Genomic DNA, 25,952 nt, shown 5'->3' with positions numbered 1-25,952 from the left:
GAGTACAAAACCTCAAAGATAGATAGAGCCTAGGCCCAAAGTTCAAGCCCCAAACTGGAACACAAAACAAAACAAAACACACACACACACCCAAGAAGAAGGAATCCACTAGCCAGGTTGCTCACACATGTAATCCCAACTTCCCAGGAGGCTGAGATCTGAGGATCATGGGTTTGAAGCCAAGCCCAGGCAGGAAAGTCCAGGAGATGCTCATGTCCAGTTGATCACCAAAAAGCCAGAAGTGGAGCTGCGACTCAAGTGGTAGACCTTAAGTGACAAAGGCCCAGGCCCTGCGTGTGAGACCCAGGACTAGCACCGAGGAAACAACAAAAGAAAAGAAAACACACAGCAGAGAGTCATGGAAGGGTTAAGATGTGTGTGTCTGGGTGGGAGGGGGGGGGCGGGGGGGGGGGAATGGGTTGCACATGTGATTTTTCTCACTTTGTGAATGTGAAACTAGAATGACTAGAGCAGCAGGAAGTGGGTGGACAGGAACTCAGCCTTCCCCCCTTTTCCCCCCCAAAAGGTGGAAAGTATAAGGTCTTGGGCATTCCAAAGGCGTTCAGAGCTGCCCCCCCCCAACACAAGTTCTCATGATATAGACCAAGCTGGCCTGGAACCTACCTCGGCCTCCCTAGGTCTGTGATTATAGGTGTGTACTACCAGCCTGCTCAGCCCTGCTTGGCTGTACTTGTATATTGAAAGCTACAAATGCTTTGGAAGATAATATGTTTGTATGTTTTCGTTGTTGTTGTGGGTGGTGGGTCTTGAATTCTGGGCCTGGGTGCTGTCCCTGAGTTCTTCAACTCAGGGCGAGTGCTCTACCACTTGAACCACAGTGCCACTTATGGTTTTCTGGAGGTAAGAGTCTCACCCACTTTCCTGCCCGAGCTGGCTTTAAACGATGATCCTCAGATCTCAGCCTCCTGAGTAGCTAGGATGACAGGTGTGAGCCACCAGTACCCCTATTTAAAAAGAACAACAAAACTTGTAAATATCATCACCTAGCCCGGCAACGGTAGCTCATGCCTGTTATCTGAGCTACTCAGGAGGCTGAGATCTGAGGATCGAGGTTCAAAGCCAGCCCAGGCAGGAAAGCCCGTGAGACTCTTATCACCAATAAACCACCAGAAAACTGGAGGTAGCGTTGTGGCTCAAGTGGTAGAGTGCTCACCTTGAGCTAAAGAGCTCAAGCACTCAGGCCCTGAGTTCAAGATTTAGGACCCAGTGGGTAGATCAAATGCTGAGAATCAAGTCAAAATAAAGTCATACTGAAAAGGGGAACTTTGGGTAATCCTGAATTTACAAAGCAATGGTTTGTAATTGTTGTTGTTGTTGCTGTCTTTGTTTTTTCCCCTTTTGGGAAAGTTTCCATTCATTCACATGACTCTGTGATGTGTGGAACCCCAGATGCTCAGTGTGACTTGATTCGACTACTTCTTCCAGGCCTGGACTAAACAATAGTGCAACTACATCCTCTCGCTCACTCACAGTGTCCTGGTATGACTCCAAGTCACCAGCTGGAGGAGGCAGAGAGATCTCAGGAGAAAGGCCGCTGCTTGACCCTGACCCTGGCCACCACGCCAGGCTGTGGCCACCACCCCCGGGCAGACAGGACTTCCCAGATCCTTCTCCATTCAAGAAAGGGCTCTCTCCCACACCCAGAAAAGGAAATGCTCTGGGAAGATGCAATAGGCCATGTTCCCAAGTACCACCCCCCACCTCCACCCCCATACACACACACACACACACACACACACACACACACACACACACACACACACACACACACATACACATTTCTCTTTTTTTACCCTGGTTGTCAGAATGCCCAATCACATATTTGCCTGTTTACTTTTCTCTTCAGAGTTCCCTTTTTTAACGTGTTGTTTTTGTTAATATATTTTTTTTGAGATCTTTGTTTCTATACTGGGGCTTTGATGATCTCCGGGTCCCATGCTCATGCCTGGATTTATCATTTAAAGCTGGCTGGCGCTCTGCCACTTGAGCCATACCTCCTCTTCCAGCTTAAAAAAAAAAAAAAGATCAGTCGTGAGGCTTGAACTCAGGGTCTGGGCACTGTTTCTCAGCATTTCAGCTCAAGGCGAGCGCTCTACCACTTGAGCCACAGCACCACTTCCCCATTTCTGGTGGTTTCTTGGAGATCAGAGTCTCACAGATTTTCTTGCATGCTGGCTTTGAACCATGATCCTCAGATCTCAGCCTCCTGAGGAGCTAGGATGACAGAGGTGAGCCACCTGCACCTGGTTTAGCTTTTCTTTTTATTTTCTGATTAATTGGATTAATTAAGAGCCTGATGGATTTTATTTTTGTTTTTCGGGGTGAGACCAGGCTTTGAACTTAATACCTGATGCTCAGGCCTCTAACCCAGGACAGTACAGTTCTCACAAGTACCTGCTCTGCCCCTCCTACCTCCTTCCCAACCAAACTCACTCCCAGACCCCACTTCTCAGCCAAAGTACATGGGGGGGGGGGTCAAAACCCAGCAAGAAGCTGGGCCCTGCTAGTTCAAGTCTGTCATCCTGGCTACTACAGGAGGCTGAGATCTGAGGATCAAAGGTTCCTAAGCTTGTGGGGTGGGGGGGGGGGAAGGGGGGAGCTGGAAAGCTCATGAGACTCTGATCCCCAATAAGGCACCAAAAAGAAACCAAAAAAATAAAAGCTGGAAGTGGAGCTGTGGTTCAAGTGGTAGAGCACTAGCCTTGAGAAGGAAGGAAAGAAAGAAAGAAAGAAAGAAAGAAAGGAAGGAAGGAAGGAAGGAAGGAAGGAAGGAAGGAAGGAAGGAAGGAAGGAAGGAAGGAAGGAAGAAAGGAAGGAAGGAAGAAAGAAAAGAAAGAGAGGGAGGGAGGGAGAGGGAGGGGGAAGAAGGGAGGGAGGGAGGGAGGGGGAAGCAGGGAGGGAGGGAGGGAGGGAGGGAGAGAGAAACTGACACTAAAACCCCATTCTATACCAATCCCTACAGTTCATCCTGCGGGTTACTGAGGCTTATCCTAATTCAGGAAATGAGCGGCAGCCAAAACTGGGGAGGTGTGTGGGGGGGGGGGAATTTAGGGGGGGTCAGTGCTTCGCGGTGTCTGTCAACACCTGACGTCACTCACTCCGGTGCTATCTCTCGGCATTCCCCGGGCAACCCCCTTATCTGGAGGGCCACAAGGGAAATCCAAGAGACACGGGGAGGAGCCATCCACTTCACTGTCGGTCTCAGAGAAAGGAAAGAAGAAGAGGAAAAGAAGACTCCAAGGGGGCAGGGTGAGGAGCAGGGGAGGGGAGGGGATCCTCTGAAGAACTTTCCACAGCATCTTTCTTTCAAGCGCTGGTGGCTGAGATCTGTACAGGAGGAAAACAGAAGCACGGGGAAATCTTAAAGAGGGCAGAGGGGTGAGGGGAGTCCCCCCTGCGTGTAGAGTGTGGGGTATGAAGATCAGGATCAGACCTTATAGTTATGAGCACCCCTTCCTTCTGGATGGTTAAGCCGAGAGTCTGGGATCAGCTTGCCAGAGGTGAGTCGGTCTGTCGGTCTGTCTGTCTCTCCTGGTTGGTTTCGCTTTAGAAAGCTTTTTCTTGACTGACCTTGAAGAGGAGAGGATCTCAGTTCCACGCAGGACCCGGCCGATGGCTGGTGAAACTCAAGGGAAATGATCTTTTGAGTTCTGTCTGATGGAATGTTTACCTAGATCGGGGCTCCCACTGGTGAGAATGGGGTGGGGTGGGGGGGTACAGGGGGAGGGAGGGGGGAGGAGATATTGCCAACCCTCCTTTAATTGCCTGTGGCACTCTGTCCCCAGAGAGACATGCACAGTCACGCTCCTCTGGGGAAGTGGAGACCTGTTTGGGGTTCTTTTCCGAACCTGGGGTGTGTGTCTGTGTGGTTGGGGGAAGGGTAGGAGGGATTCTCCCCTCCTGTAGCTCACGCCTGTAATCCCAGGTACTGAGGGAGGTTGAGATCTGTGGATGGAAGTTCCCAAGCAATCCTGGGCAGGAAAAGTCTATGAGACTCTTTTATTTGTTTAATCAGTGAACAAAAAGCCAGATGTGGAGGTGTGGCTTAAATGATCCAGCACCAGCCTGGAGAGAAAAAAAGTAAGGGGCAGTGCCCTGAGTTCAAGCCTCAGTATAGGAACACACACACACACACACACACACACACACACACACACACACACACACACACATAAATAAGAGGGAAGGGGAGGTTATTTTCAAGCTTCTGAGATGCAGATCTAGTCTGGTTAAAATTATGCATCAGCAGAGTTGGGGGTGTGGCTCTCAAGTGGCAGAGCATTGGCCTGGGCAAGCACAAGGCCCTGGGTTCTAATCTTAGTACCACCAAGGAATAAAAATAAAGCCAGGCCACCTGTGGCTCACCTCTGTCATCCTAGCTACTCAGGAAGCCAGGATCTGAGGATTACAGTTCCAGGTCAGACTGGATAGGAAAAATCCATGAGATTCTTACCTCCAATTCGCCACCAAAAAGCCAGAAGTAGAGCTCTAATTCAAATGGTTGAGCACCAGACTTGAGAGAAAAAGCCAAGAGAGAGTCCAGGCCCTGAGTTCAAGTGTCAGTACTGGACAAAAATATACTGATAATAGTAATAATAAAAATTGTTATATATTGTTATTAATATTATATTATATGTGACATATAATATAATTGTATAATTATACTGATATAATTATATTAATATATTATTAGTAGTGTATATTATTATGTTATACATAACATATAATTATAATATTATACTAATATAACTATAATAATATAAATATTATATATTATGTGTTATATATAACATATAGTATGTAATTATGTTATACTAATATAATTATAATAATATATTAGCATATATTATTATATGTTATATAGCATTAGTTTATATATAATATAATATAGTTATATTTATATTGTATTTTATATTTCATATTATATAATTTATTATATAATTATAATATTATATATTATATTATCTATATTTAATAGCATATTATACAATTATTACATTGTATTATATATTTATTATGTTATTATTGATATATTAATTATATACATTACATATATTATTAATTAACATTATGTATTCTATAATTATATAATAATAGAATATACTATATATTCTATTTTATATATTTTTGTAATTAAACTAGGTAATTATATTCTATAATTATATAATAATTTATATGTTTAATATATTATTTATATTTAATATGTTAATATAAATACTCTATAATTTAATATAGTTATATAATTGTAGTTATATATAGCATATAATTTCAATTATATAATTATATATAATATGGAATATAATTGTATATAGGATTAACATACTGTAATGTACTATTCTATTTATTATTCTATTATAATACGATGATGATGATGAAATGGAGCCTCAGTAGAGGGAAAATGTGGCCTTGAGAATCCAATTCTGTTTCTTTTCTTTTTTCCTGGTCCTAGGACTTGAACTCAGGGCCTGTGCGCTCGCTTTCCCTGAGCTTTCGTGCTCAAAGCTAGCATTCTACGACTTGAGCTACCATTCCCCTTCCAGCCTTTTTTTGTTTTGTTTTGTTTTTGATAGTTAATTAGAGCTCAGAGTCTCTCGGGGCTTTCCCACCCAGGCTGGCTTCGTTCGACCCACGATCCTCCAGATCTCAGCCTCCTGAGTAGCTAGGATGACAGGCGTGAGCCACCGGCCCTCAACCCAGTCCTGCTGCTTGTTTCCCCCTCCAGGATGATACAGCTTGTCACTTCCCCCTAGGGAAGGCCCCAGGATGGCTGATTACACGGTGACACCAGATGATGAGTATGATGTCCTCATCCAAGATGAGGTGGAGAATGAGACGGTTTGGCCAGAGTCTTGTGACCCGTATCCGGTCAGCATCCTCACGGCCCAGCAGATGCCCTGGCTCCTCTCTATCATCTGCGTGCTGGGTCTCCTGGACGGTGTGTTGATGGTGTTTCTCCTGGTAAAACACAAAGGCCTCAGACACCAGGGGAACGTCTATTTCCTCCAGTTGGCTGTCTCGAACTTCTGCTTCTGGCTTCCCCTGCCTTTCTGGGCTCACCCGATCTCCCAGCAGACAAATCTGGGGGATCTCACGTGTACCGTGGTCACCGGCTGCCACTCAGTGGCCGTGTACAGCAAGGTGGCTTTCCTGGTTGTGCTGATCCTGCAGAGGTATCAAGCATTCTTGCACGCGCGGTGGCTGACTCGGGGCCTGGAAACCACAGCTGGGAAAATCCTCACCAGCATTCTGGCTTGGGGATTGGCTGTGGGGGTGAATTTGCCCGAGTTGGCCTTATATCAACCTTCCCTGCGGAGTCAGACGTGGAAATGTGCTTGGAGCCAGCAGCCCTTTCCACCATCAGCCGAGCCCTCCTGGAAATACTTCCTGACCTTAAAAATGAACATTCTGCTCCTGGCAATCCCTCTGGCCGTGTGGTTATTCTGTGGCGTGCGGATGAGTTCCACGTTGACCTTGAGCACCCGGCAGGATGACCTTGCCCGGCTGGTTTTCCTGCTGATGCTGGTCTTCCTTCTCATGTGGGCACCGTACCAGGTCGCCCTGCTCCTCTCCACCATCCAGCCTCCCTCCACACCCCTGCAGGACTGCAAGATCAGGCGCAGGCTAGACACTGGTATCCAGATCACCAGACTCATCGCCATCACCCACTGTGGCATCAGTGCCAGCCTCTACTTGCTACTGGATGCGGTGTGTAGGAGCCGCGTCTGTAGGCGGCTTCTGGGCTGTGGCGATGGCTCTCTGGGGCTCCGTGACCAAAACACCTCTGCCTCAGTATCCCCAGGACAGCGCCAGGACCATTGCACTCACGTCTAAGGGAGCCTGTGTCAAAGGCAGGGCTGATGGCCATGCATGTGGGTCGCTTTGCGTGGTTTTGTGTGATTGTGTGTGGATGTGAACCAAGAGGTAGAGCATCCTCCTGGAAATAGGGTGCTTAAAGGCTAGCGTGCCCAGGCCCTGAGCTCAAGCCCTAGCCCCAATTACTTGCACACACACACAAACACACACACACACACACACACACACACACACACGATGATAAAAGACGCCTTAAGAAAGACAGACATCCAACAATGGCTCTCTGATTTTTATTTCTTTCCAAGTGACAACAGGAGATCGAGAAGGCCAGACAGGGGGTACTGGAGCCTAGTCCATGTAGGAATCGGGATGCAGGCTCCTGGGGAGTCTGGGTCATCTTCTTTTTGAGTTTTACTTCTCTAGGAAAGCACAGGCATCCAGGAGTGCTGCGGAATAAGTTCAGAAATGGAGGTCGGGGTAAATCAAGAGAAACCAATAGATCAAGAAGGCAAGCCAGATGCTGGAGACCAGGGCTCATGCTGCAGTCCCAGGCTGGCTGGGAACTCAGGATCTTCCTACCTCTGCCTTTGCTAGTGCTGGGATTATAGGCATGTATTACCCTGCTCGGTCCTGTTTAGCTTTGTCTGTCTAGTGAAAGTTATTACAAATCCTTCTGGAAGAAAATATGTATGTAATAAAAAAAATTCAAAAAGCAATTCTAAAAGTCATCATCTTCTTCTTTTTAATCCAGTATGTTTTTAATGAACAGTACATAAAACTGTCGAAGCAATTTTTTTTTAAGTGGCTGATTTTTGGAAAACATCTTCATTTAAAAGAATCCTTGTTGGGCGCTGGTGGCTCATGCCTGCATTCCTAGCTACTCAGGAGATCTGAGGATCGCGGTTCGAAGCCAGCCCAGTAAGAAAAGTCCATGAGACTCTTATCTCTAATAAATTATGGAGAAAAAGCCAGAAATGGCCCTGTGGCTCAAGTGGTAGAGCACTAGTCTTGAGCATAAAAAAGGCTCAGGGACAGCCCCTAGGCCTTGAGTACAAGCCCTGGGACTGGCAAAAAAAAAAAAAAAAAAAATCCTTAGTAGAAGAAAAAAAGAAAGAAAAATAAAATAAAAAAAGAATCCTTAGTTAAATATAGTCCTTAGTTCAAATAAGGGAGGGACAAGGTTATTTTTCCTGTTAAGCATTTTTTAAAGTTAAGTTCACAAGAAGACTTTGTATTTCAAAATATGACTTCTTTTTATAAAGTATTTTTATTTAACGACTTTTTGTTGTTGCTCTTGTGTCTGTGGTACCCAGGAATCGAACCCAGGGCCTCATGCATGCTAGGCAAACACTCTCCCACTAAACCACAATCCCAGCCCCCTCAAAAATCCTACTTCTGGGCACCGGTGGCTCATGCCTGTCATCCTAGCTACTCAAGAGGCTGAGATCTGAGGATCCTGGTTCATAAACCAACCCAGGCTGAGCAGTCTATGAAACTCTTATTCTCCAATGAACCACCACACACACAAAAAGCTAGAAGTGGAGCCGTGGCTCAAACAGTAGAGCGTCTTTTAAAGCCCAGGGACAGCATGAGGTCCTGAGTTCAAATCCCACCATGAGTACCAAAATATAAGAAGAAAATAAAATGATAAAGAAATAAATGGAATTAGAATCGAATATTTTCCTGACGGTGATGGATTTTCCCACAATGCAGCTGTACCCACACACGCACCCCTAGACTTTTACCCTGACCTTCATACCTGCTGCTACCCAGGGAAGCTTCACTTACGGGAGGTGGAGCATTGTGTCAGTGTAGTTGTGGCGGTGACGTACTGCTGTCCCAGGAACTTCACATAGGTTGTTTTGCCCTGGAGTCTGGCTAGACACTCGGTGTTGTCATTGAATAGGAGGTTTTTTGTGTCCGACTGGAATAGACAAAACTCGCCCGGACACTTCTGTCCAGTTCTTCCAAACAGAATCTGGGACAGAAAAACAGACAATAAAGGAAAACACCACGAAGACTGGAGGGTGTGCTGGAGGATCGCAGTTTGAGGCCAGCCCAGGCAAGAAAGTCCCGGTGAGACTCTTATCTCCAATGAACCACCAGAAAGTTGGAAGCGGCGCTGTGGCTCAAGTGGTAGAGCACCAGCCTTGAGCTGAAGAGCTCAGGGACAGCGCCCAGGCCCTGAGTTCAAGCCCCATGACCGACAAAAAAACGATAAAATAAAACAACAACACACCAGTGATCACGATGCTGCATACCTGTTGCTCCAGCAACACTTTTTCAACGACTTTTGCCTTCTCTGACCGAGATACCACAGCGTGGTTTGGGGCCATAGCCAGGTGACAGCTCCGAGCCTCAGTCACCGGCTTCCGAGAGCCATCCAGACACAACAGCTCATAGTCCTCAAGTTTTAAGTCTCTAGCCCATGCCTCTGTGTTCTTTCCTGGAAAGAGAAGGAAGGTGGCATCAACCCCGGAGGCCCTATTTGGTCCTGGAGTCCCAGGTAACGGTCCCATTGGGGCTTTCGTGAAGACAGAATGAATGAACCTTTATCCTGAATGAGCTATGTGGACTCTGACTATTCCTAACACTGGAGTTGTAGGCACGTGTTAACATGCTATTCAGGGAGAAAGCCAAGTGAATACCTGCTACCAAAGTTCTTTTTCTAACCTGGGGCCCAGTGGTTCATTCATGCCTGCGATCCCAACTGTAAATGAAGTGTAAAAATAGGAGGCTCACAGTCCCAGCCAGCCCAGATAGGAGACTCTATTCAAGAAAAATAAATAGGTAAAGGCAAGGCTGGGGGTCCTGGTGGCTCACGCCTGTCATCCTAGCTACTCAGGAGGCTGAGATCTGAGGATCATGGTTCAAAGCCCACCCAGGCAGGAAAGTATAGAAGACTCAGTCTTTGATTAACCACCAAAAAGGCAGAATGGCTCAAATGGTAGAACACTACCTTTAAGCAAAAAAGCATAGAGACAGTGCCCATGTTTTGGACTTAAGATTCTTCTTCTTCTTCTTCTTCTTCTTCTTCTTCTTCTTCTTCTTCTTCTTCTTCTTCTCCTTCTCCTTCTCCTTCTCCTTCTCCTTCTCCTTCTCCTTCTCCTCCTCCTCCTCCTCCTCCTCCTCCTCCTCCTCCTCCTCCTCCTCCTCCTCCTCCTCCTCCTCCTCCTCCTCCTTCTCCTTCTTCCTCTCTTTCCTCTCCTTCCTCTTCCTCCTCCTTCCTCTTCCTCCTCCTTCCTCTTCCTCCTCCTCCTCCTCCTCCTCCTCCTCCTCCTCCTCTTCCTCCTCCTCTTCCTCCTCCTCCTTCTCCTCCTCCTCTTCCTCCTCCTCCTCCTCCTTCTTCTCCTTCTCCTTCTTCCTCTCCTTCCTCTCCTTCCTCCACCTCCTCCTCCTCCTCCTCCTCCTTTTTCTTCTTCTGATTTTGAGAATTCTTGCATGCACATAATTAACTGAGCTAGCTTGGGGCCAGGACCCTAATCTAAGTGCAAAAATCATTCTGTTTCATATACAACTCCAGGAAGGAATTTTCCACCGTATAATCAGCTGACAGCGAGCTCAAGTGTGAAATTTTTATGGTGGCATCTACAGGGGTTGCCTGGGGAGGTGAAGATTTTTTTGAATTATTTTCATTCCAAGGATCTGATTTTATGGGAGTCTGACCTATTGTGACTTTTGAATATGAGGGTCTGCTGGGAAGAAAAAGAGCAAAAAGCTTGACAGTTCCCCCTACCCTCAGCATTCTGGAAGATGGTGGAATCTTTCACAAATGCAACGTCTCCTGACTTCTCCACCAGGCACCTAAAATATATCCACAAAAAAAAAAAGGAAAATAAAAATCACAAGACAAAGAGAATCTATTAGACTTCTGGTTAAAAAAAAGAAAAGTTTGCAAAGGAGGAGGCTGCAATGCTTGGTAAGAAATGTATGCATTATCCTGCCCATGTAATTGTAACCCCTCTGTACAGTATGTTCTCAAATAAAATTAAAAAAAAAAAAAAGTTTGTTAGATGCATTTCAGAAACTGTAACGTGTGAGTGAACCTAGAAATGATGAAAGTCTTTCCAGGAATTCAAAGCTTGCACAATAATAAGATTAGGGGCTGGGAAGGTGGCTTCGTGGTAGAGTGCTTGCCTAGCATGCATGAAGCCCTGGATTCCATTCCTCAGCACCACATACACAGAAAAAGCTGCAGGTGGCGCTGTGGCTCAAGTGGTAGAGTGCTAGACTTGAACAACAACAACAAAATCTCAGGGACAGTGCCCACATCCTGAGGTCAAGCCCCAGGACTGGCAAAAAAAAAACCCACCACCACTAACAACAAAAATTGGAAGTGGAGCTGTGCCTCAAGTGGTAGAAGATCAGCCTTTAGTAAAAAAAAAAGCTAAGGGACAGCACCCAGGCTCTGAGCTCAAGCCCTAGTACCAGAAACAAAGTCTGTTTAATTGTGTGTGTGTGTGCAAATCAGAGTAGTGAAAAATTTAATATCGCCAAGCTAAGAAGTAGACAAGCACACACACTCACATATACACACACAAACATGCATATATACACGTGTATATACACACATACACATGTATATATATATTATATATATAATTAATAATTATAATATGTGCTATATATTATATATTTTATGGTTTATGAGTTCTATATATTACACATTTATGTTTTATAGGTTTACAGCCTTAAAGAAAAATCCCTTAGCCCTACAGTACCCCCAATATTCTTCAAGATGAAGGCCGAGGCCTTGTACTGAGAACTTTCAGGTCTCGACTTACCTCAAAGCCCCAGTGTAGCCGAAATATCTCTCACTGCTGTTAGCTGCACATTTATGCTGGCCCATCTCATCCCCGACACACAGAGCACAGAGACTGGATGTCGGCTCAGACCCAGGGGCACAGCTTTGACTAAAGAATTCACCTGGAGGGAAGGAAACAATGAAGATAAAGGCCTGGCTAACCCAAGCCATGGGGCCTGTAGGTCCATCTGTGTCTGCAGGTGACGCAGATGGATTTCACTTCTGAAACCTACCAGACATCAGAAAGAGTTCAGATTCTAGACGTCCATGGGGCAAGCGAAGGCTAGAGAGAGTTGCAACTGTACAACTTCAGAGTCAGAGTCCTGACCTCCTCGGCCTAGTCCTACAGGCTCAATTGAGGACCATGTTGAGCTTCTACAGAAGAACATACTGCAAATCTACTCCAGGATCTGATTTCTCTGTCTGTCTATCTATCTATCTATCTATCTATCTATCTATCTATCTATCTATCTATCTATCTATCTATCTATCTACCTATCTATCTATTGGTGCCAGTCTTGGGCCTTCAACTCAGGAGCCTCGGCTCTGTCTCTAAGTTTTTGTTTTTGTTTTTTTTCTGCTCAAGACTAATGCCCTACCATCTGAGCCACAGGTCCATTTGCAGCTATTTTGGTGAATAACTAGAGATAAAGAGTCTCATGGAGTCAAGTGTTGGTGGCTCACGCCTGTCATCTACTCAGGAGGCTGAGATCTGAGGATCATGGTTCAAAGCCAGCCCAGGCAGGAAAATCTGTGAGACTCTTATTTCCAATAAACCACCAGGAAACCAGAAGTGACACTGTGGCTCAACGTAGTAGAACACTAGCTAGCCTTGAGCACAAAGATCTCAGGGACAGCGCCCAGGCCCCTAGTTCAAACCCCAGGACTGAGGGGGGGGGGGAATAAAAAAGATTTGGGGACTCTCCTGACTAGGCGGGCTTCGAACTGTGATCCTCAGATCTCAGCCTCCTGAGTAGCTGGCTAGGATAATACAGAGACTACTTGTTTTTTTTTGTTTTTTTTGGGTCCGGTTGTGGGGCCTGAACTTGGGGCCTGGGCGCTGTCCCTCAGCTCTTCAGCTCAAGGCTAGCACTCTACCACTTGAGCCACAGCGCCACTTCCGGCTTTTTTCTTTTTGCTTATGTGGTGCTGGGGAATCGAACCCAGGGCCTCACGCATGCAAGGCAAGTGCTCTACCACTGAGCCACCTTCCCAGCTCTAGAGACTACTTGTTTATATCTAAAGAGGACCCCCACCTCCACCCCACCTGTCTCCCCCATCCCCACCCTGGCAGCCTGCAAACCCTCTTCCTTCCAGAAGGTTCCACAGCACAGAATGGTCCTCCCTCCACACCCAGAGGCCTCCTTACCAAATTTGCACGAGCCTGTCTGGTTGAAGAGCAAGCCTATGGGAATGTTCCAGCCTGCAGTTCTGCCCACAGCGGTATGGCAGGACTTCTTGCCTTCTAGAGAGTTCCAGGTGATGTCTGCATTTTCTTTCATCACTAATGCCACAGCCAGGTAGCCTTGAGAAACAGACAACAGAAGAGCAAGTCAACCTCAGAGACATTTAGCATGTGGAAAATATAGCTGTGTCCAACTCAGGCCGAAACAGTTCTAGAAGCATCACCAAATAATGGGCCTCAAACGTTATATAGACCATAGACCAAAGGAGGGAAAAAAAGCTGCTGCTACTGTCCTGTATCACAGGAAGACCGTCCGGGGTTATGAAATCAAACTAATTACAAATGCTGACTATTTTTTTTCTTTCTTTTTCTTTTGGTCAGTTGTGGGACTTGAACTCAGGGCCTGGGCGCTGTCCCTCAGCTCTTTTGCTCAAGGCGAGCACTCTACCACTTGAGCCACAGCGCCACTTCTGGTTTTCTAGTGGTTGATTGGAGATCAGAGTCTCACGGAAATTCCTGCCCTGGGCTGGTTTTGAACCACGATCCTCAGATCTCAGCCTCCTGAGTAGCTAGGATGACAGGCGTGTGAGCCAACCGCACCCAATTTTTAAGAACTTATTCTTAACCAACTGATCCTAACTTACCTTCAGGCGGTCGGTTCACACAATCAGAACCATTACTCTTTGTGGATTCTGCAAAGAACAAAAGCAAGAGTAACATGGCATTCAATACTGAGATTTACTGAGACGCCTCAGCTTGTGTGTGTGTGTGTGTGTGTGTGGTGTGTGTGTGTGTGTGTGTGTGTGTGTGTATGTGTGTGTGAACATGGCTCCTTTTGTTTAATCCTTCCCTTGAGCCTCCTGTGTGAACAGATCTATCCATCTTAACATCTCCCCTGGGTCCCTAGCCCCTCCCCACCCCACCCCCATTATGCCAGCCTCCTGGAGAAGGGGAGGCAGGCCCATGCCACCTACTTTGATTCTCAGCCAGGACAGGTACTAAACCACATCTGCCGGCAGTGTAGATGAAGCCTCCGTCCAAACTCATGCCGTCCGACTCCGCTTTCTGTACAGATACAGCCGATTGTGTCTGTGAGTATCTCTTTCTCCCTCTCTTTCTCCCCCTCTCCCCCCCCCCCCCCCCCGTTTGGTGTTATGTTAATATCAAAACCTTGCCCACATCTTCCTATTTTCTACAATAATCCTCAATCATTGTCACAATAAAAGATACGGGGACCCCCTTCCTCTCCCTCCATCATAGTCTTTTTTTTGGGGGTGGGGCCAGTCCTGGGGTTTGAACTCAGGGCCTAATCCCCGTTCCTTTCGCTTTGTTACTCAAGGCTGGTGCTCCACCCCTTGAACCACAACTCCACTTCCAGTGGTTCGTCTTTTGGTTGATGTAATTGAAGAGAAGAGTCCCCTCTCCTCCCCCCCCTCTCCCACCGGGGCAGCCTTGGAACTCCAATCCTTGAGATTCCAGCCTCCTGAGTAGCTGGGATTACAGGCGTGAGCTACCACTCCCGGCCTAACAACACCTGCTTCTTGACCTAAACCCTCCACCTCTTTTGCACAAGGCCCCCTGGGCCTGGGTCCCTTGACCTCTCCCGCCCCCCCCCCACACACACATCTTGGGGCCACTGCCCAACCTACCAGGATAGCGGCAAGGCAGTCTTCCGTGGTGGAGGCCGCGGTGCAGATCACCTTGCCCTGGCTTAGGTGGCTCCAGCGCTCACACTTGCGCAGCTCATCACTCCCCACAGCGCACCAGGAAATCCGGGAACTTCTTGCTGCTACTTCTTCCTCACCTGAAGAGATAGACAAACCAATGGGTGAAGCAGGATGGTACCCAGTAGCTCACACGCCTGTCATCCTAGCTACTCAGTGGAGGCTGAGATCTGAGGATCGCGGTTCACGGCCAACGCGGGCAGAAAAGGCCGCTTGACTCTGATCTCCAATGAACCACCAGAAAACTGGAAGTGGTGCTGTGGCTCAAGTGGTAGAGCGCTCGCCTTGAGCTGAAGAGCTGAGGGACAGCGCCCAGGCCCGGAGTTTTAAGCCTCACAACCAATCAAAAAGAAGAATGACCTCATCTCCACAAACCAGCCAGGCATACTGGGACAAAACTATCTGCCTTTCAAGAAAGTGAGACCCATGGTTTTCCATTCCCACTTCTCCTCATCTTCTCAAATCTGTGTTTCATTTCTTTGCTTTGCTTTGCTTTTTTGTTTTTTTTGCCAGTCCTGGGGCTTGAACTCAGGGCCTGGGCACTGTCCCTGAACTTTTTGCTCAAGGCTAGCTCTCTACCCCTTGAGCCACAGCACCACTGCTGGCTTTTTCTGTGTATGTGGTACTGAGGAATCGAACCCAGGGCTTCATGCATGCAAGGCAAGCGCTCTACCACTGAGCCACTTTCCCAGCCCTTCGAATCTATGTTTCTAATTTCCAATTCTTTGAGGAGTTTCTCTGACTTCTAATCCTTGTCTCTGTAAACACAGAGTTCAGTCTCCACCCCAACAAATGGCCAAGGAGGGTTTGGACACAGTCTGTGTTTCTATGGGTCTGTGTAAGAGCGTGCACACACACACACACACACACACACACACACACACACACACACACCTGCCAGTCACCATGAGATAGAAGAGTCCTTCGAAAAGGATCCACTATTCAGAAGTTTCACCCACACATTGCCACCTGCCCAATGGGGTTCACTCACTTTCTTTCAGGTTCTGGAACGCAGTGATGTGTCTGGATCCCAGGTATAGCTTAGCGTCAATCTTGGGAGGCACCCTCAAAAACCCAATGGTGAAATCCTTGAACAGTAAATTCTTCTGTCCACCAGGGGAGCCAAAGAGCTTGAACTCTGATGACTGTTTTCCAAAGCTTTCCTAAGTTGAAATAGCAACAGGAACCCCAAAACTGATGTTAGAGAGAGGGGGGGGGTGGCTGGGAAGGTGGCTCAGTGGTAGAGCGCTTGCCTTGCATGCTCAAGGACAGTGCCCAGGCCCAGAGTTCAGGCCCCACGACCAGACCCCCCCCAAAAAAAAGAGAGAGAGAGGGAGAGGGAGGGCAGCGGGAGGGAGGGAGGGAGGGAGGGGGAGAGTGGCGGGGATACTGGGAATGTGGCTTAGTAGTAGAGTGCTTGCCTAGCATGCATGAAGCCCTGGGTTCCATTCCTCAGTACCACAGACACAGAAAAAGCTGGAGCTGTGGTTCAAGTGGTAGAGTGCTAGCCTTGTGTAAAAGAGGCTCAGGGACAGTGTTCAGGCCCTGAGTTCAAGCCCCAGGATTGGCAAAAAAAAAAAAAAAAGCCAGGCATCAGTAAGTGGTTCATGGGACTCAGGAGACTGAGATCTGAGGATAGTAGTTCAAGGTCACCATAGGCAGGAATAGTCCCTGAGTCTATCTCCAAAAAAAGCCAGAAGTGGAGCTGTGGCTCAAAGTGGTTGAGCGCTAGCCTTGAGCAAAAAAAAAAAAAGCTTAGGGACAGAGCCCAGGCCTTAAGTTCCAACGCCAGGATACACACAAAGCAGGACTGGATGCATGGTTCAAATGGTTGAGCACCCCAGACATTGAGTATGGATGGAAAGGGCCGTAGGTGGGGCTACCTGGGCCTGGCGGAGAACTTGCCAGATGGAATCTTCCCTGCCGTCCTCACTCCGGGCCACCACAGCGCGGGAAGGGACCCTGGACAGGTGACACTGCTTATATTCGTGTACAGGTTTCCAAGTGTTGTCGGGGCATAGTAATTTATACTGGTCTCTCTTGGCTGCATCGGTCAACACCTCTGGGGAAGGGAGAGAAGGAGAAGGCTGAGATCTGAAGATCGTGGTTCGAAGCCAGTCCAGGCAAGAGAGAAAATCCATGAGACTCTTCTCTCCAATCAGCAAGCATTAAGCTGGAAACGGAGCTGTGGCTCAAGTGGTAGAGCACCAGCCTCAAGCACACAAAGCTCAGGGACAGCGCTCGGGCCCTGAGTTCGAGCCCTGGGACCGGCATTAAAGGAAGAGGATAGCTGTTCTTACCAAGTAGGGTGCTATGCTGCATAAAAGCCACATCTCCAGCGCCGTCCCTCAGACATCTGTGAAATGAGGGTGTATGAGTTCCTCCCTCCCCAGGAACCCTTCACATGAGCTCCTGTGGACATCTGTACCCCACAAGACAACATGGTGGGATCCACTCCCTGTCCAACCTAAACAAGTTCGCAAACTGAAAAAAATCAATTTTTTTTCTAAATAAAGGAGTTTTGGTCAGCCTAGCCACTCAGGAGGCTGAGAGCTGAGGATCACGGTTCAAAGCCAGCCCAGGCAGGAAAGGCCATCAGACTCTCAGCTCTAATGTACTACCACCACCACCCTCCCCACACACACATACAATCTACATGTGCAGCTTGTGGCTCATGTGGTAGAAGGGCACCTTCAAGCTGAAGAAGCTCAGGGACAGCGCCCAGGCCCTGGGTTTAAGCCCAGGACCACATCAAAAGAGAAAAAAGAAAGGAAAGAAGGAAGGGAGGGAGGGAAGGAAGGAGGGAGGGATGAAGGAAAGAAGGAAGGAAAAGAAAAAGAAATAAAGAAAGAGAGGGAGGGATGAAGGGAGGAAGAAAAAGAAAAAGAAAGTCAGAAAGAAAGAAAGAAGGAAGGAAGGAAAGAAAAGAGAAAGAAAGAAGAAGGAAGGAAAGAAAGAAGGAAGGAAAAAAGAAAGAAAGAAAGAAAGAGAAAGAGAAAGAAAGAAGCAAGGAAGAAAAGTAAGAAAGAAAGAAGCAAGGAAGAAAGGAAAGAAAGAAGGAAGAAAGGGAGTCAGGGAGGGAGGAAGGGAGGAAGGAAGGAAGGGAGGGAGGAAGGAAAGAAGGAAGGAAAAGAGAAAGAAAAGAAAGACGCAAGGAAGAAGGGAAGGAAAGTAAGAAGGAAGGTAGGAAGGAAGGAAGGGAAGGAGGCAGGAAGGGAGAGAAGGAGGGAGAGAGGAAGGGTAGGAGGAAGGCAGAAAGGATGGGAGGGAAGGAGGGAAGTAGGAAGGAAGGAAAAAAGGAAGAAGCAAGGAAGAAAGGAAGGAAAAAGAATGAAAGAAGGGAAGGAAGGAAGGAAGGAAGGAGGGAAGGAGGGAAGGAAGGAAGGAGGGAAGGGAGAGGGAGGAAGGAAGGAAGGAAGAAGAGGAAGGAAAATCTGCCCTCTCCCCGCGTCTCCAGGAGGCCCAGCCTCCGCTGGGAGGGAGGGACTTGGTCACTCACTTGAAGGCCCCTCGGTTGCCAAAGTAGGGCTCCTGGGAGGAGAAGGCACACTTTTTGGTCCTTGTCCCAGCACACAGGTGACACAAATTGGGGAAGCGCGTCCTGTCGGCCCCCGGGACACAGCTGCTGGAGAAGAACTTGGCTACGGCTGTTGAACACAGAGACGGAGGTGTGTGTGGGGTGGGTATACGCAGAGAGGTGAACGGCCTGGACTGCATGAGCCACACCACTCCACCGCACGCACCCCCAAAATGGAGAGACCCCCCCCAACACACCCCATTTCTTCTTCTCTACTCCAGAGCAAAACTGGCAACTCCAGACATGTGGCCTTTCCTGAAAGCCTAAAGAGGCCCACAAGATCACCCCAAAATGGGCCTCCCCCCCCCACCTCGTACCCCCCCTGATCATCCATACCTGTGCCTATACCAGAAAGCCTGGCCTATAAGCCAGACACTGCTGGCTCCTGCCTGTCACCCTAGCTACTCAGGAGGCTGAGATCTGAGGATCACAGTTCAAAGCCAACCCCAGGGAGAGAAAGCCCGTGAGACTCTTATGTCCAATGAAGCACCAGAAAACCAGAAGTGGCGCTGTGGCTCAGGTGGTAGAGTACCCAGCCTTGAGCACAAAGAATTCAGGGACACAGCACCCAGGGACCTGAGTTCAAGCCCCAACCAAATAAAGAAAGAAGCCTTGCCTGGGTGTCATTCAGCCATGCCCCCCCCCATAACATCTTACCTGCTTCCAGGGGTTCTGGGGGGCCTTTCCAGTTCAGGGATAGACGGAGAAGACCTAGAGGAATCGTCCAGCCAGCGGCCTCGCCCAGGCCCGAGTGGCAGGACCTCGCACCTCGCAGCTGGTTCAGTTGTAATGAGCTGCTGCTTTTCACCACGGCCACAGCGTAAACGTGGGTCTGAGGTTCTGTAAGCAGAAGACAGAGAAGAGAAAGCCTTAGTCCGGACCAGGTCCTGGTGGCTCACGCCTATCATCCTAGCTACTCAGGAGGCTGAGATCTGAGGATCGTGGTTTGAAGCCAGCCCAGGCAGGAAAAGTCCGTGAGACTCTTCTCTCCAATAAACCACTCAGAAAACCAGGAGTGGTGCAGTGGCTCAAGAGGTAGAGCACCTACCTGCCTTGAGCAAAAGAGCTCAGGGACAGCGCCTAGGCTGAGTTCAAGCCCCACGGCAAGCTGGCCTCAAACCGTGATCCTCGGATCTCAGCCTCCTGAATAGCTAAGATGACAGGCGGGAGCCACCCACACCTGGCTGGCTCTGGTTAGGAGGTTCTTGTCTTTTTACCCAGGTGTTCACCACATGCCCGTCTACTTTGAGTCCTCTTCTCCTCCCACCCCCCGCCCCAGCACAGGCCTTGCCCAGGGGGGAACTCACGGGCTTCCGTTCCATAGACTTCTGCAGCTATGGGTCGAAGTTTGTAAGAGTCTAGCCCTGCCTCCAACAGCAAGCTGACATTGAGGGTCATGGCATCTGCCTTCTTCGCCTGGAAGAAAAGGGGCCCGATCAACTTCCAAAGGAAACCTACGTAGTCCAGAAAACTATGGGCCGTCAGGGTTTCAGCAAAGCATCCGGCCATGGTGGGAAGGGAATTTTAAAAGATCAGCTTTCAGCCGGGCACGGTGGCCTGTCATCCTAGCTACTCGGGAGACGGAGATCTGGAGGATGGTAGTTCAGAGCCAGCCCAGGCAAGAAAGTCTTTGAGACTCTTATCTCCAAGGACCCTGCCTGAAAGCTGGAAGTGGAGCTATGGTTCAAGTGGTAGAGCGCCAGCCCCTCCCTACCCCCCCAAAAAAAAGAATCTCATGGATTTTCCTTCCCAGGCTGGCTTCGAACCATGATCCTCAGCTCTCAGCCTCCTGAGTAGCTAGGATGACAGGCGTGAGCCTATCATTTCTTCTGCAAGAAGACTCTTCTCAATTTACAGATGCCCGGTCTGCAGAGTAGAGGGGGCTCCAGGGTCTGCCTACTTTCTGGAACATTCCATCCACCTGTCTCCTGCTTCCCTCCCCTCCTCCCCCATGGAGCCTGGTCCTCTCTGGCTTACCACAATGGCGTCCATGCACTGACGAGTGGATTTCTTCCTGACACAGCTGATGGAGGGACCTCCTATTTTTTCCATGTTCTTCTGCCACTTGGAGCATTTGGTGGCCTCGGGTTGGGAGATGGTGCACCATCGAACATTCTCTCTAGGTGCAGCCAAGCACAATCCTAGGAAAGAAAGAAGAAGAAGAGGAGGAGGAGGAAGAGGAACTCAAAAAAGGTTCAAGCCGGGCACCAGTGGCTCACACCTGTCATCCTAGCTACTCAGGAGGCTGAGATCTGAGGATCACGGTTCAAAGCCAGCCCAGGCAGGAAAGTCCATGAGACTCTTATCTCCAAGGAACCACCAGAAAACCAGAAGTGGTGCTGTGGCTCAAGGCGTAGAGCGCTCGCCTTGAGCTGAAGAGCTGAGGGACAGCGCCCAGGCCCAGAGTTCAAGACCCTCCACTACTGTCTAATGGCCACAACTGCATTTCCTCTGATAGGTGTGACCCACATTCTGGAAGCTTCGATCCCTTGATCCTTTTGTATATGCTGGCAAGGGGCCAGCCATTCTGCTCCAGGGAAGACATCTTGCTGGACTCCCAGACCTCAACCTTGGCCAGAGTTCTGTGATTTCTTGTTCTTTTTTTTTGGTTGGTCGTGGGGCTTGAACTCTGGCCCTGGGCGCTGTCCCTCAGCTCTTCAGCTCAAGGCAAGTGCTCTACCACTTGAGCCACAGCGCCACTTCTGGTTTTCCGGTGGTTCATGGGAGATAAGGGTCTCATGGATGTTCCTGCCCGGACTGGCTTTGAACCTTGATCCTCAGATCTCAGCCTCCTGAGTAGCTAGGATGACAGGCGTGAGCCACCAGTTCCCAGCCCCCATGTATGCTTACAAATGTGGAAATTTGGCTTTTAAGGAGACTCAGCAGTGGTGAGTGAACCTAAAATCTCTCTAGATTGTTCTTCAAAGAGAAGGCGTTGGGGTTTGGCAGCTGCCTGGTCCGTTAGCTTTGATTTGATCAGGGCTGTTTGTGAAATTGATTTGATTGTTAACTACTTTCTCTCACCATTGCCTACCATCCTCCAAGAGGAAGCTTCTAATCCCAGGCATATGCTTAAGACAGAAATCTGATCAGGCTGTCAGGCACTGGTGGCTCATGCCTGACATCCCACCTCCTCAGGAGGCTGAGATCTGAGGGTCGTGGTTCAAAGCCAGCCTGGGTAGGAAAATCCGTGACACTCTTATCTCCAACAAACCACCAGAAAACCAGAAGTGGTGCTGTGGCTCAAGTGGTAGAATGCCAGCCTTGAGCAAAAAAGAGCTCAGGGACAGTGCCCAGGCCCTGAGTTCAAGGCCCATCACACACACACACACACACACACACACACACACAGTGTATGGATTTCAAAGATCTTAGGAGACCCCCAAGAGAACACAATAGCAGCGAGGTAGGCTCAGAGCAGAGCCCTGAGCAGCCCAGACTCTCCCTGCTTCCTACCCCGACCCCTGTACTCACCCAAGGCCCCCAGGAACAGCAGGTTAAGGAAGAGGAATCTCATGCCTGCAGTGGTAGGTCCAAGACCTGAACAGAGCTGCCTCCTGCTGTCTTTCTGGGAGCCCCTTTATCCAGTCTTGGGGACCTCAAAGGGGACAGGCCCTATCCTGTTACCCAACAGGTCTCAGGTGCCCTTCCCACAGCCTGAGGGCAGGTTTGCTAGTTCCTTGATTCTTGGGTTCCAAGAGGGAGGGGTGAGGGGGGTGGGGGGAAGGGGGAGACCGGGTCACAGCAGCAACTACCAAAAAAAAAAAAAAAAACAACTAACCCTGTGTGCACCTCCCTTGTAAACCTGCTTGGGTTCTATAGAACCAGACCCAGGTGCCAGGCTGTGGTTTCTGTGTTTTCTAGAAGGGGGAATACAGATTAGTAGGGTTTGGGGGGGGGGGTGGGGGGCTGCAGGGAGAGGAGGAAAGTGTCTCTACTTTGTGGGTTTCTTTTTTCTTTTTGCCAGCCCTGGGGCTTGAACTCAGGGCCTGGGCACTGTCCCTGAGCCTCTCTAGGCTCAAGGCTGGCGCTCTACCACTTGAGCCACAGCGCCACTCCGGGCTTTTTCTGTGTATGGGGCACTGAGGAATGGAACCCAGGGCTTCATGCATGCTAGGCGAGCACTCTACCACAGAGCCACCTTCCCAGCCCTCACTTGTGGATTTCTAAGACTTGGCTTTTCCTGCCACGTAGCACCCTGGGTTCTAAAGAGGACCTTGTTTGGTTTAGTGTCAGGGACTCACGCCTGTCATCCAAGCATCTCAGGAGGCTGAGATCTGGAGGATGGCAGATCAAGGCCAACCCACAATGGGAAAGTCTATGAAACTCTTTATCTCCCGTGAGCCATCAAAAAGCCGGAAGTGGAGCTGTGGCTCAAGGGGTAGAGCATCAGCTTTGATTTAAAAAATAAAAAGGCCAAGGCCCTGAGTTCAAGTCCCCCCCACACACATACACAAAAGGAAAAAGAAAGAACATTATTGAATATCTCAATCCCAGCTCATGTCAAGGCACAAACATGGACTCTGATGCGGGGCGGGAGGGGGGGTCTCACACAAGATTGGGGTGTGGGTGTTGCCAGAAGGACTAGCTTGTTCTGGGGGCCACAGATTGGCCTCTGTTTGGAAAGATGAGATGGCCACATTAAAAGTTGCTTTCATCCATAATTGCAAGATGATATTTCAAAAACTGGTGAAGAAATCGAAAATTGACTAACGCTTATTGAGTGCTAAGTGTCTTTGGGCCCGAACGAGCCCCGAGGCTTTGCCTGTTCATGCTTCTAGAAGAATCAAGAAGCATAGCTGGGCACCGGTGGCTCACTCCTGTCATCCTAGCTCCTTAGGAGGCTGAAGATTGGAAGATTGTGGTTCAAAGCCAGCCCCAACTAGAAAGTCCATGAGACTCTTACCTCCAATGAGCCACCAGAAAACAGGAAGTGGCGCTGTGGCTCCAAGTGGTAGAGAGCACTAGTCTTGAGCAAAAGAGCTCAGGAGAGCACTCAGGCCCTGAGTTCAAGCCCCATGACCGACAAAAAGAAAAAAAAAAAAATAAGTGTACAGAAAGCCAGAGCTAGGGGAGAATGTTCTGGTAAGGAAAGTGGTGCCAAGAGGATGTCCATGGTTGGCTCAGGACCAGACATGAAAATTTCTTCCCAGAAGGAATAAAAGACTTAGGTTGGGGAAAACCCCAGGAAGAAAGTACCTGAGCCCAGAACCCATTTTTTTCTCTCTCTTTCCTTTGGGACTGCATTGTGTCCAGGGAGAGAGGTTATTCTTCAACCTGCAGTGAACCAGAAGCCTCCGTGCCTGCTTTTCATGTCCACAAGGACAAGGTCAAATGGGCCTTTTGCTGAGAAACCGCCTGAGATGAGCGTAGGCACGCAAGGAAGCCAGCACCTGGCATGGTAGCGCATGCCTGTAGTTCCGGCTACACAGGAGGCAGAAATAGGAAGGATCCCAGTTTGAGGCCCACCTGGGCCCACGTAAGAGACCCTACCTGGAAGACAAACTAGAGCAAAAAGGACTGGGGATGGGGTGGTTCTAGTAGAGTGTCTCACCTAGTCCGTGTGAGGACCTGAGTTCAAAACCCCAGAGCCACGCCATCCCCTGCAGAGTCTGTGAGAGAGATCGCTTTAGACAAAGAGCTTCAAGGAAGCATGCCTGCAGGAAGGGGGTGTTGGTTCAAGGCTTCCCATACACTTGGCTCCACCTTTAGAGCCTCGACCTTTATTCTTACTATATTCTTCTTTGCTGTACATTCGTTGCTTTTATTCTCGCTTTGGCTATTTTTCTATTGATCCGCAAACAGAGCATGTTGTTTCTTTCCAGCCCAAGAGAGACGGCTTCTCTGAATAATAAAGACTAGGACCAAAGATTAAATGTGGGCAATGCCCCAATCAATCTATCATCTGATGTGATGCTACCTCCAGAAGCTCCTACAACGTCACAAGCAGTTTTGCGGCTCACGCATAGTCAATACAGAAACTTAAAATTTCCAGATATGTTACAACAGGCAGAATTCATGAATTAAACTAAGCTAGAAGCTAGAAGGAGTTATCCCAGAAGCTCAGAGAGTTTTCGAAAAAGGAACCCCGATACTAAAAGGAAAAGAAAGATTCCCCCAACAGTTATGATTAAGTTTAGTCCGGCTTACGTTATAGGGAATGGTTTCCCACAAAATATAAAGTTAGTGACATCACATTTTCTGAACCAACCCATGAACCATTGCCTTATACAGGAGTTTATAAAGATGAAAATAGATGGATTAATATAAAAGGAAACAGGGTATTTTGGAACTCATTAGATTTTATGCACAGATTAGGTAGATCTAGACCATTATGGTGTTTATCATCAAAACAACAACAAGATGGTTTAAAATAACAATTAGAAATTTATGCGAACCAATATTGGGATTAAAATGATAGAAAACGGAGAATGCTTGACTCAACCTGGAAGTGGTTTTTAGGATGGTTTCAAAGGGACTTGAAAATATATGGAAACAATAAAAAGAGTACAACATAAGTACAGCCCTGTCTTAGGTTTGTTCATTATTAAACATAAAAAGGCTGAATAGATGATGCATTCAACTATATGCTAGACTTGTTTCGCACCACTTAGCTTAAACAGTTAGGATAGTCATCAATTTTCATATAATCCATCAATGCTTTGCTTTTCTTAAAAATTGATTACGTACTTAAATAAACCAAGAACCTATGTCACACTCACACACTGTATAAAAATGTTACTTCTCCTCAATAAAGATACACTCAGATGCAACTCTTTTGAGTCTGTGTCTGTTTGTCACTTGGCCAATTCCTTGCCCACCTATCCCGAGATCCCTGTCCCATCGGGTCCCAGTGCTCCGGCGGAGCTGGTCCGTTGCACCCCAATAACGCCCCAATCATTTTAAAAAGCAAGGAGTTGTGGTTATCCTTCATTTCTCTGGATGAGTCCAGACCAGGGCTCCTTCAATGCCTCCAGCTGAAGGATTAGCCTCTAGGGCTCATCCTCGGGCATCATCACCTCTTTATTATTTTTTGTTTTTTGCCAGTCCTGGGGCTTGAACTCAGAGCCTGGGCGCTGTCCCTGAGCTTCTTTTTGCTCAAGGCTAGCGCTCTACCCCTTGAGCCACAGCACCACTTCAGGTTTTTCCTGCATATGTGGTACCGAGGAATCGAACCCAGGGCCTCAGGCATGCTAGGCAAGCGCTCTACCACTAAGCCACCTTCCCAGCCCTCCTCTCATTATTTCTTCATGCCCTCCATTCATTTATTCATGGGACAGGATTTATGCATAAGACACCCAAACAGGCAAGGAATGCCAGAGGGGAGATAGAGTCAGAAATCCAGAGTTGGGAATGGATGCCAGTGTCGGTCTGAACTAACTCTTCCTAATTATCCCTCTGGACCTGAGCTAGTCCTTCTGGGTATCTAAGCCTCAGTTTCCCCCCTGGGGTTTAAAAAAAAGGACACACAAGTTACCAACTAAAGCCTGATAGTGAAAACCAAGCATCTGTAGCTCATACCTGTCATCCTAGCTACTCAGGAGGCTGAGATCTGAAGATGGTGGTTCAAAGCCAGCCCGGGCAGGAAAGTCCATGAGATTCTTTATC

At 48.3% G+C, this 25,952-nt stretch overlaps 2 protein-coding genes across 4 annotated transcripts; one reads left to right on the top strand and one right to left on the bottom strand.

Annotated features, from left to right (window-relative positions):
• Nucleotides 1–3,206: 3,206 nt before the first annotated feature.
• Nucleotides 3,207–7,550, top strand: LOC122095632 (C-C chemokine receptor-like 2). Of its 3 annotated transcripts, none has more exons than XM_042665955.1 (2): nucleotides 3,207–3,270; nucleotides 5,744–7,550. In XM_042665955.1, the coding sequence occupies exon 2, from the start codon at nucleotides 5,785–5,787 to the stop codon at nucleotides 6,850–6,852; it is 1,068 nt and encodes a 355-aa protein (XP_042521889.1). In that variant the 5' UTR covers nucleotides 3,207–3,270; nucleotides 5,744–5,784; the 3' UTR covers nucleotides 6,853–7,550. The 3 variants fall into 3 exon arrangements, with proteins under 3 accessions (XP_042521889.1, XP_042521890.1, XP_042521888.1); XM_042665956.1 differs by lacking the exon at nucleotides 3,207–3,270 and adding an exon at nucleotides 3,313–3,521 and having other exon boundaries at nucleotides 5,772–7,550; XM_042665954.1 differs by lacking the exon at nucleotides 3,207–3,270 and adding an exon at nucleotides 3,313–3,521.
• Nucleotides 7,105–21,883, bottom strand: Ltf (lactotransferrin). The gene is made up of 17 exons (XM_042665951.1): nucleotides 21,819–21,883; nucleotides 20,322–20,485; nucleotides 19,652–19,760; nucleotides 19,002–19,184; nucleotides 18,267–18,414; nucleotides 17,068–17,123; nucleotides 16,651–16,829; nucleotides 15,759–15,930; nucleotides 14,693–14,847; nucleotides 14,018–14,108; nucleotides 13,688–13,735; nucleotides 13,008–13,163; nucleotides 11,619–11,760; nucleotides 10,571–10,638; nucleotides 9,096–9,280; nucleotides 8,623–8,812; nucleotides 7,105–7,280 (listed from the first exon to the last, which is right to left on the bottom strand). The coding sequence occupies exons 1-17, from the start codon at nucleotides 21,859–21,861 to the stop codon at nucleotides 7,246–7,248; spliced, it is 2,124 nt and encodes a 707-aa protein (XP_042521885.1). The 5' UTR covers nucleotides 21,862–21,883; the 3' UTR covers nucleotides 7,105–7,245.
• Nucleotides 21,884–25,952: the final 4,069 nt, after the last annotated feature.

Source organism: Dipodomys spectabilis, unplaced genomic scaffold (assembly GCF_019054845.1).
Source record: "Dipodomys spectabilis isolate Male_0828 unplaced genomic scaffold, ASM1905484v1 ptg000360l, whole genome shotgun sequence".
NCBI lineage: Eukaryota > Metazoa > Chordata > Mammalia > Rodentia > Heteromyidae > Dipodomys > Dipodomys spectabilis.
This window is presented reverse-complemented; position numbering and strand designations above follow the sequence as displayed.

Bases quoted from the DNA above. Each gene is read 5' to 3' on its own strand.
- LOC122095632 (XM_042665955.1), top strand. From the start codon at position 5,785: ATGGCTGATTACACGGTGACACCAGATGATGAGTATGATGTCCTCATC.
- Ltf (XM_042665951.1), bottom strand. From the start codon at position 21,861: ATGAGATTCCTCTTCCTTAACCTGCTGTTCCTGGGGGCCTTGG. The intron at 9,281-10,570 runs GTAGGGGGAACT...TTCTCTTTCCAG, and splicing joins CATCTTCCAGAATGCTGAGG to GAAAGAACACAGAGGCATGG. The intron at 7,281-8,622 runs GTAAGTGAAGCT...CTTATTCCGCAG, and splicing joins GACACAATGCTCCACCTCCC to CACTCCTGGATGCCTGTGCT.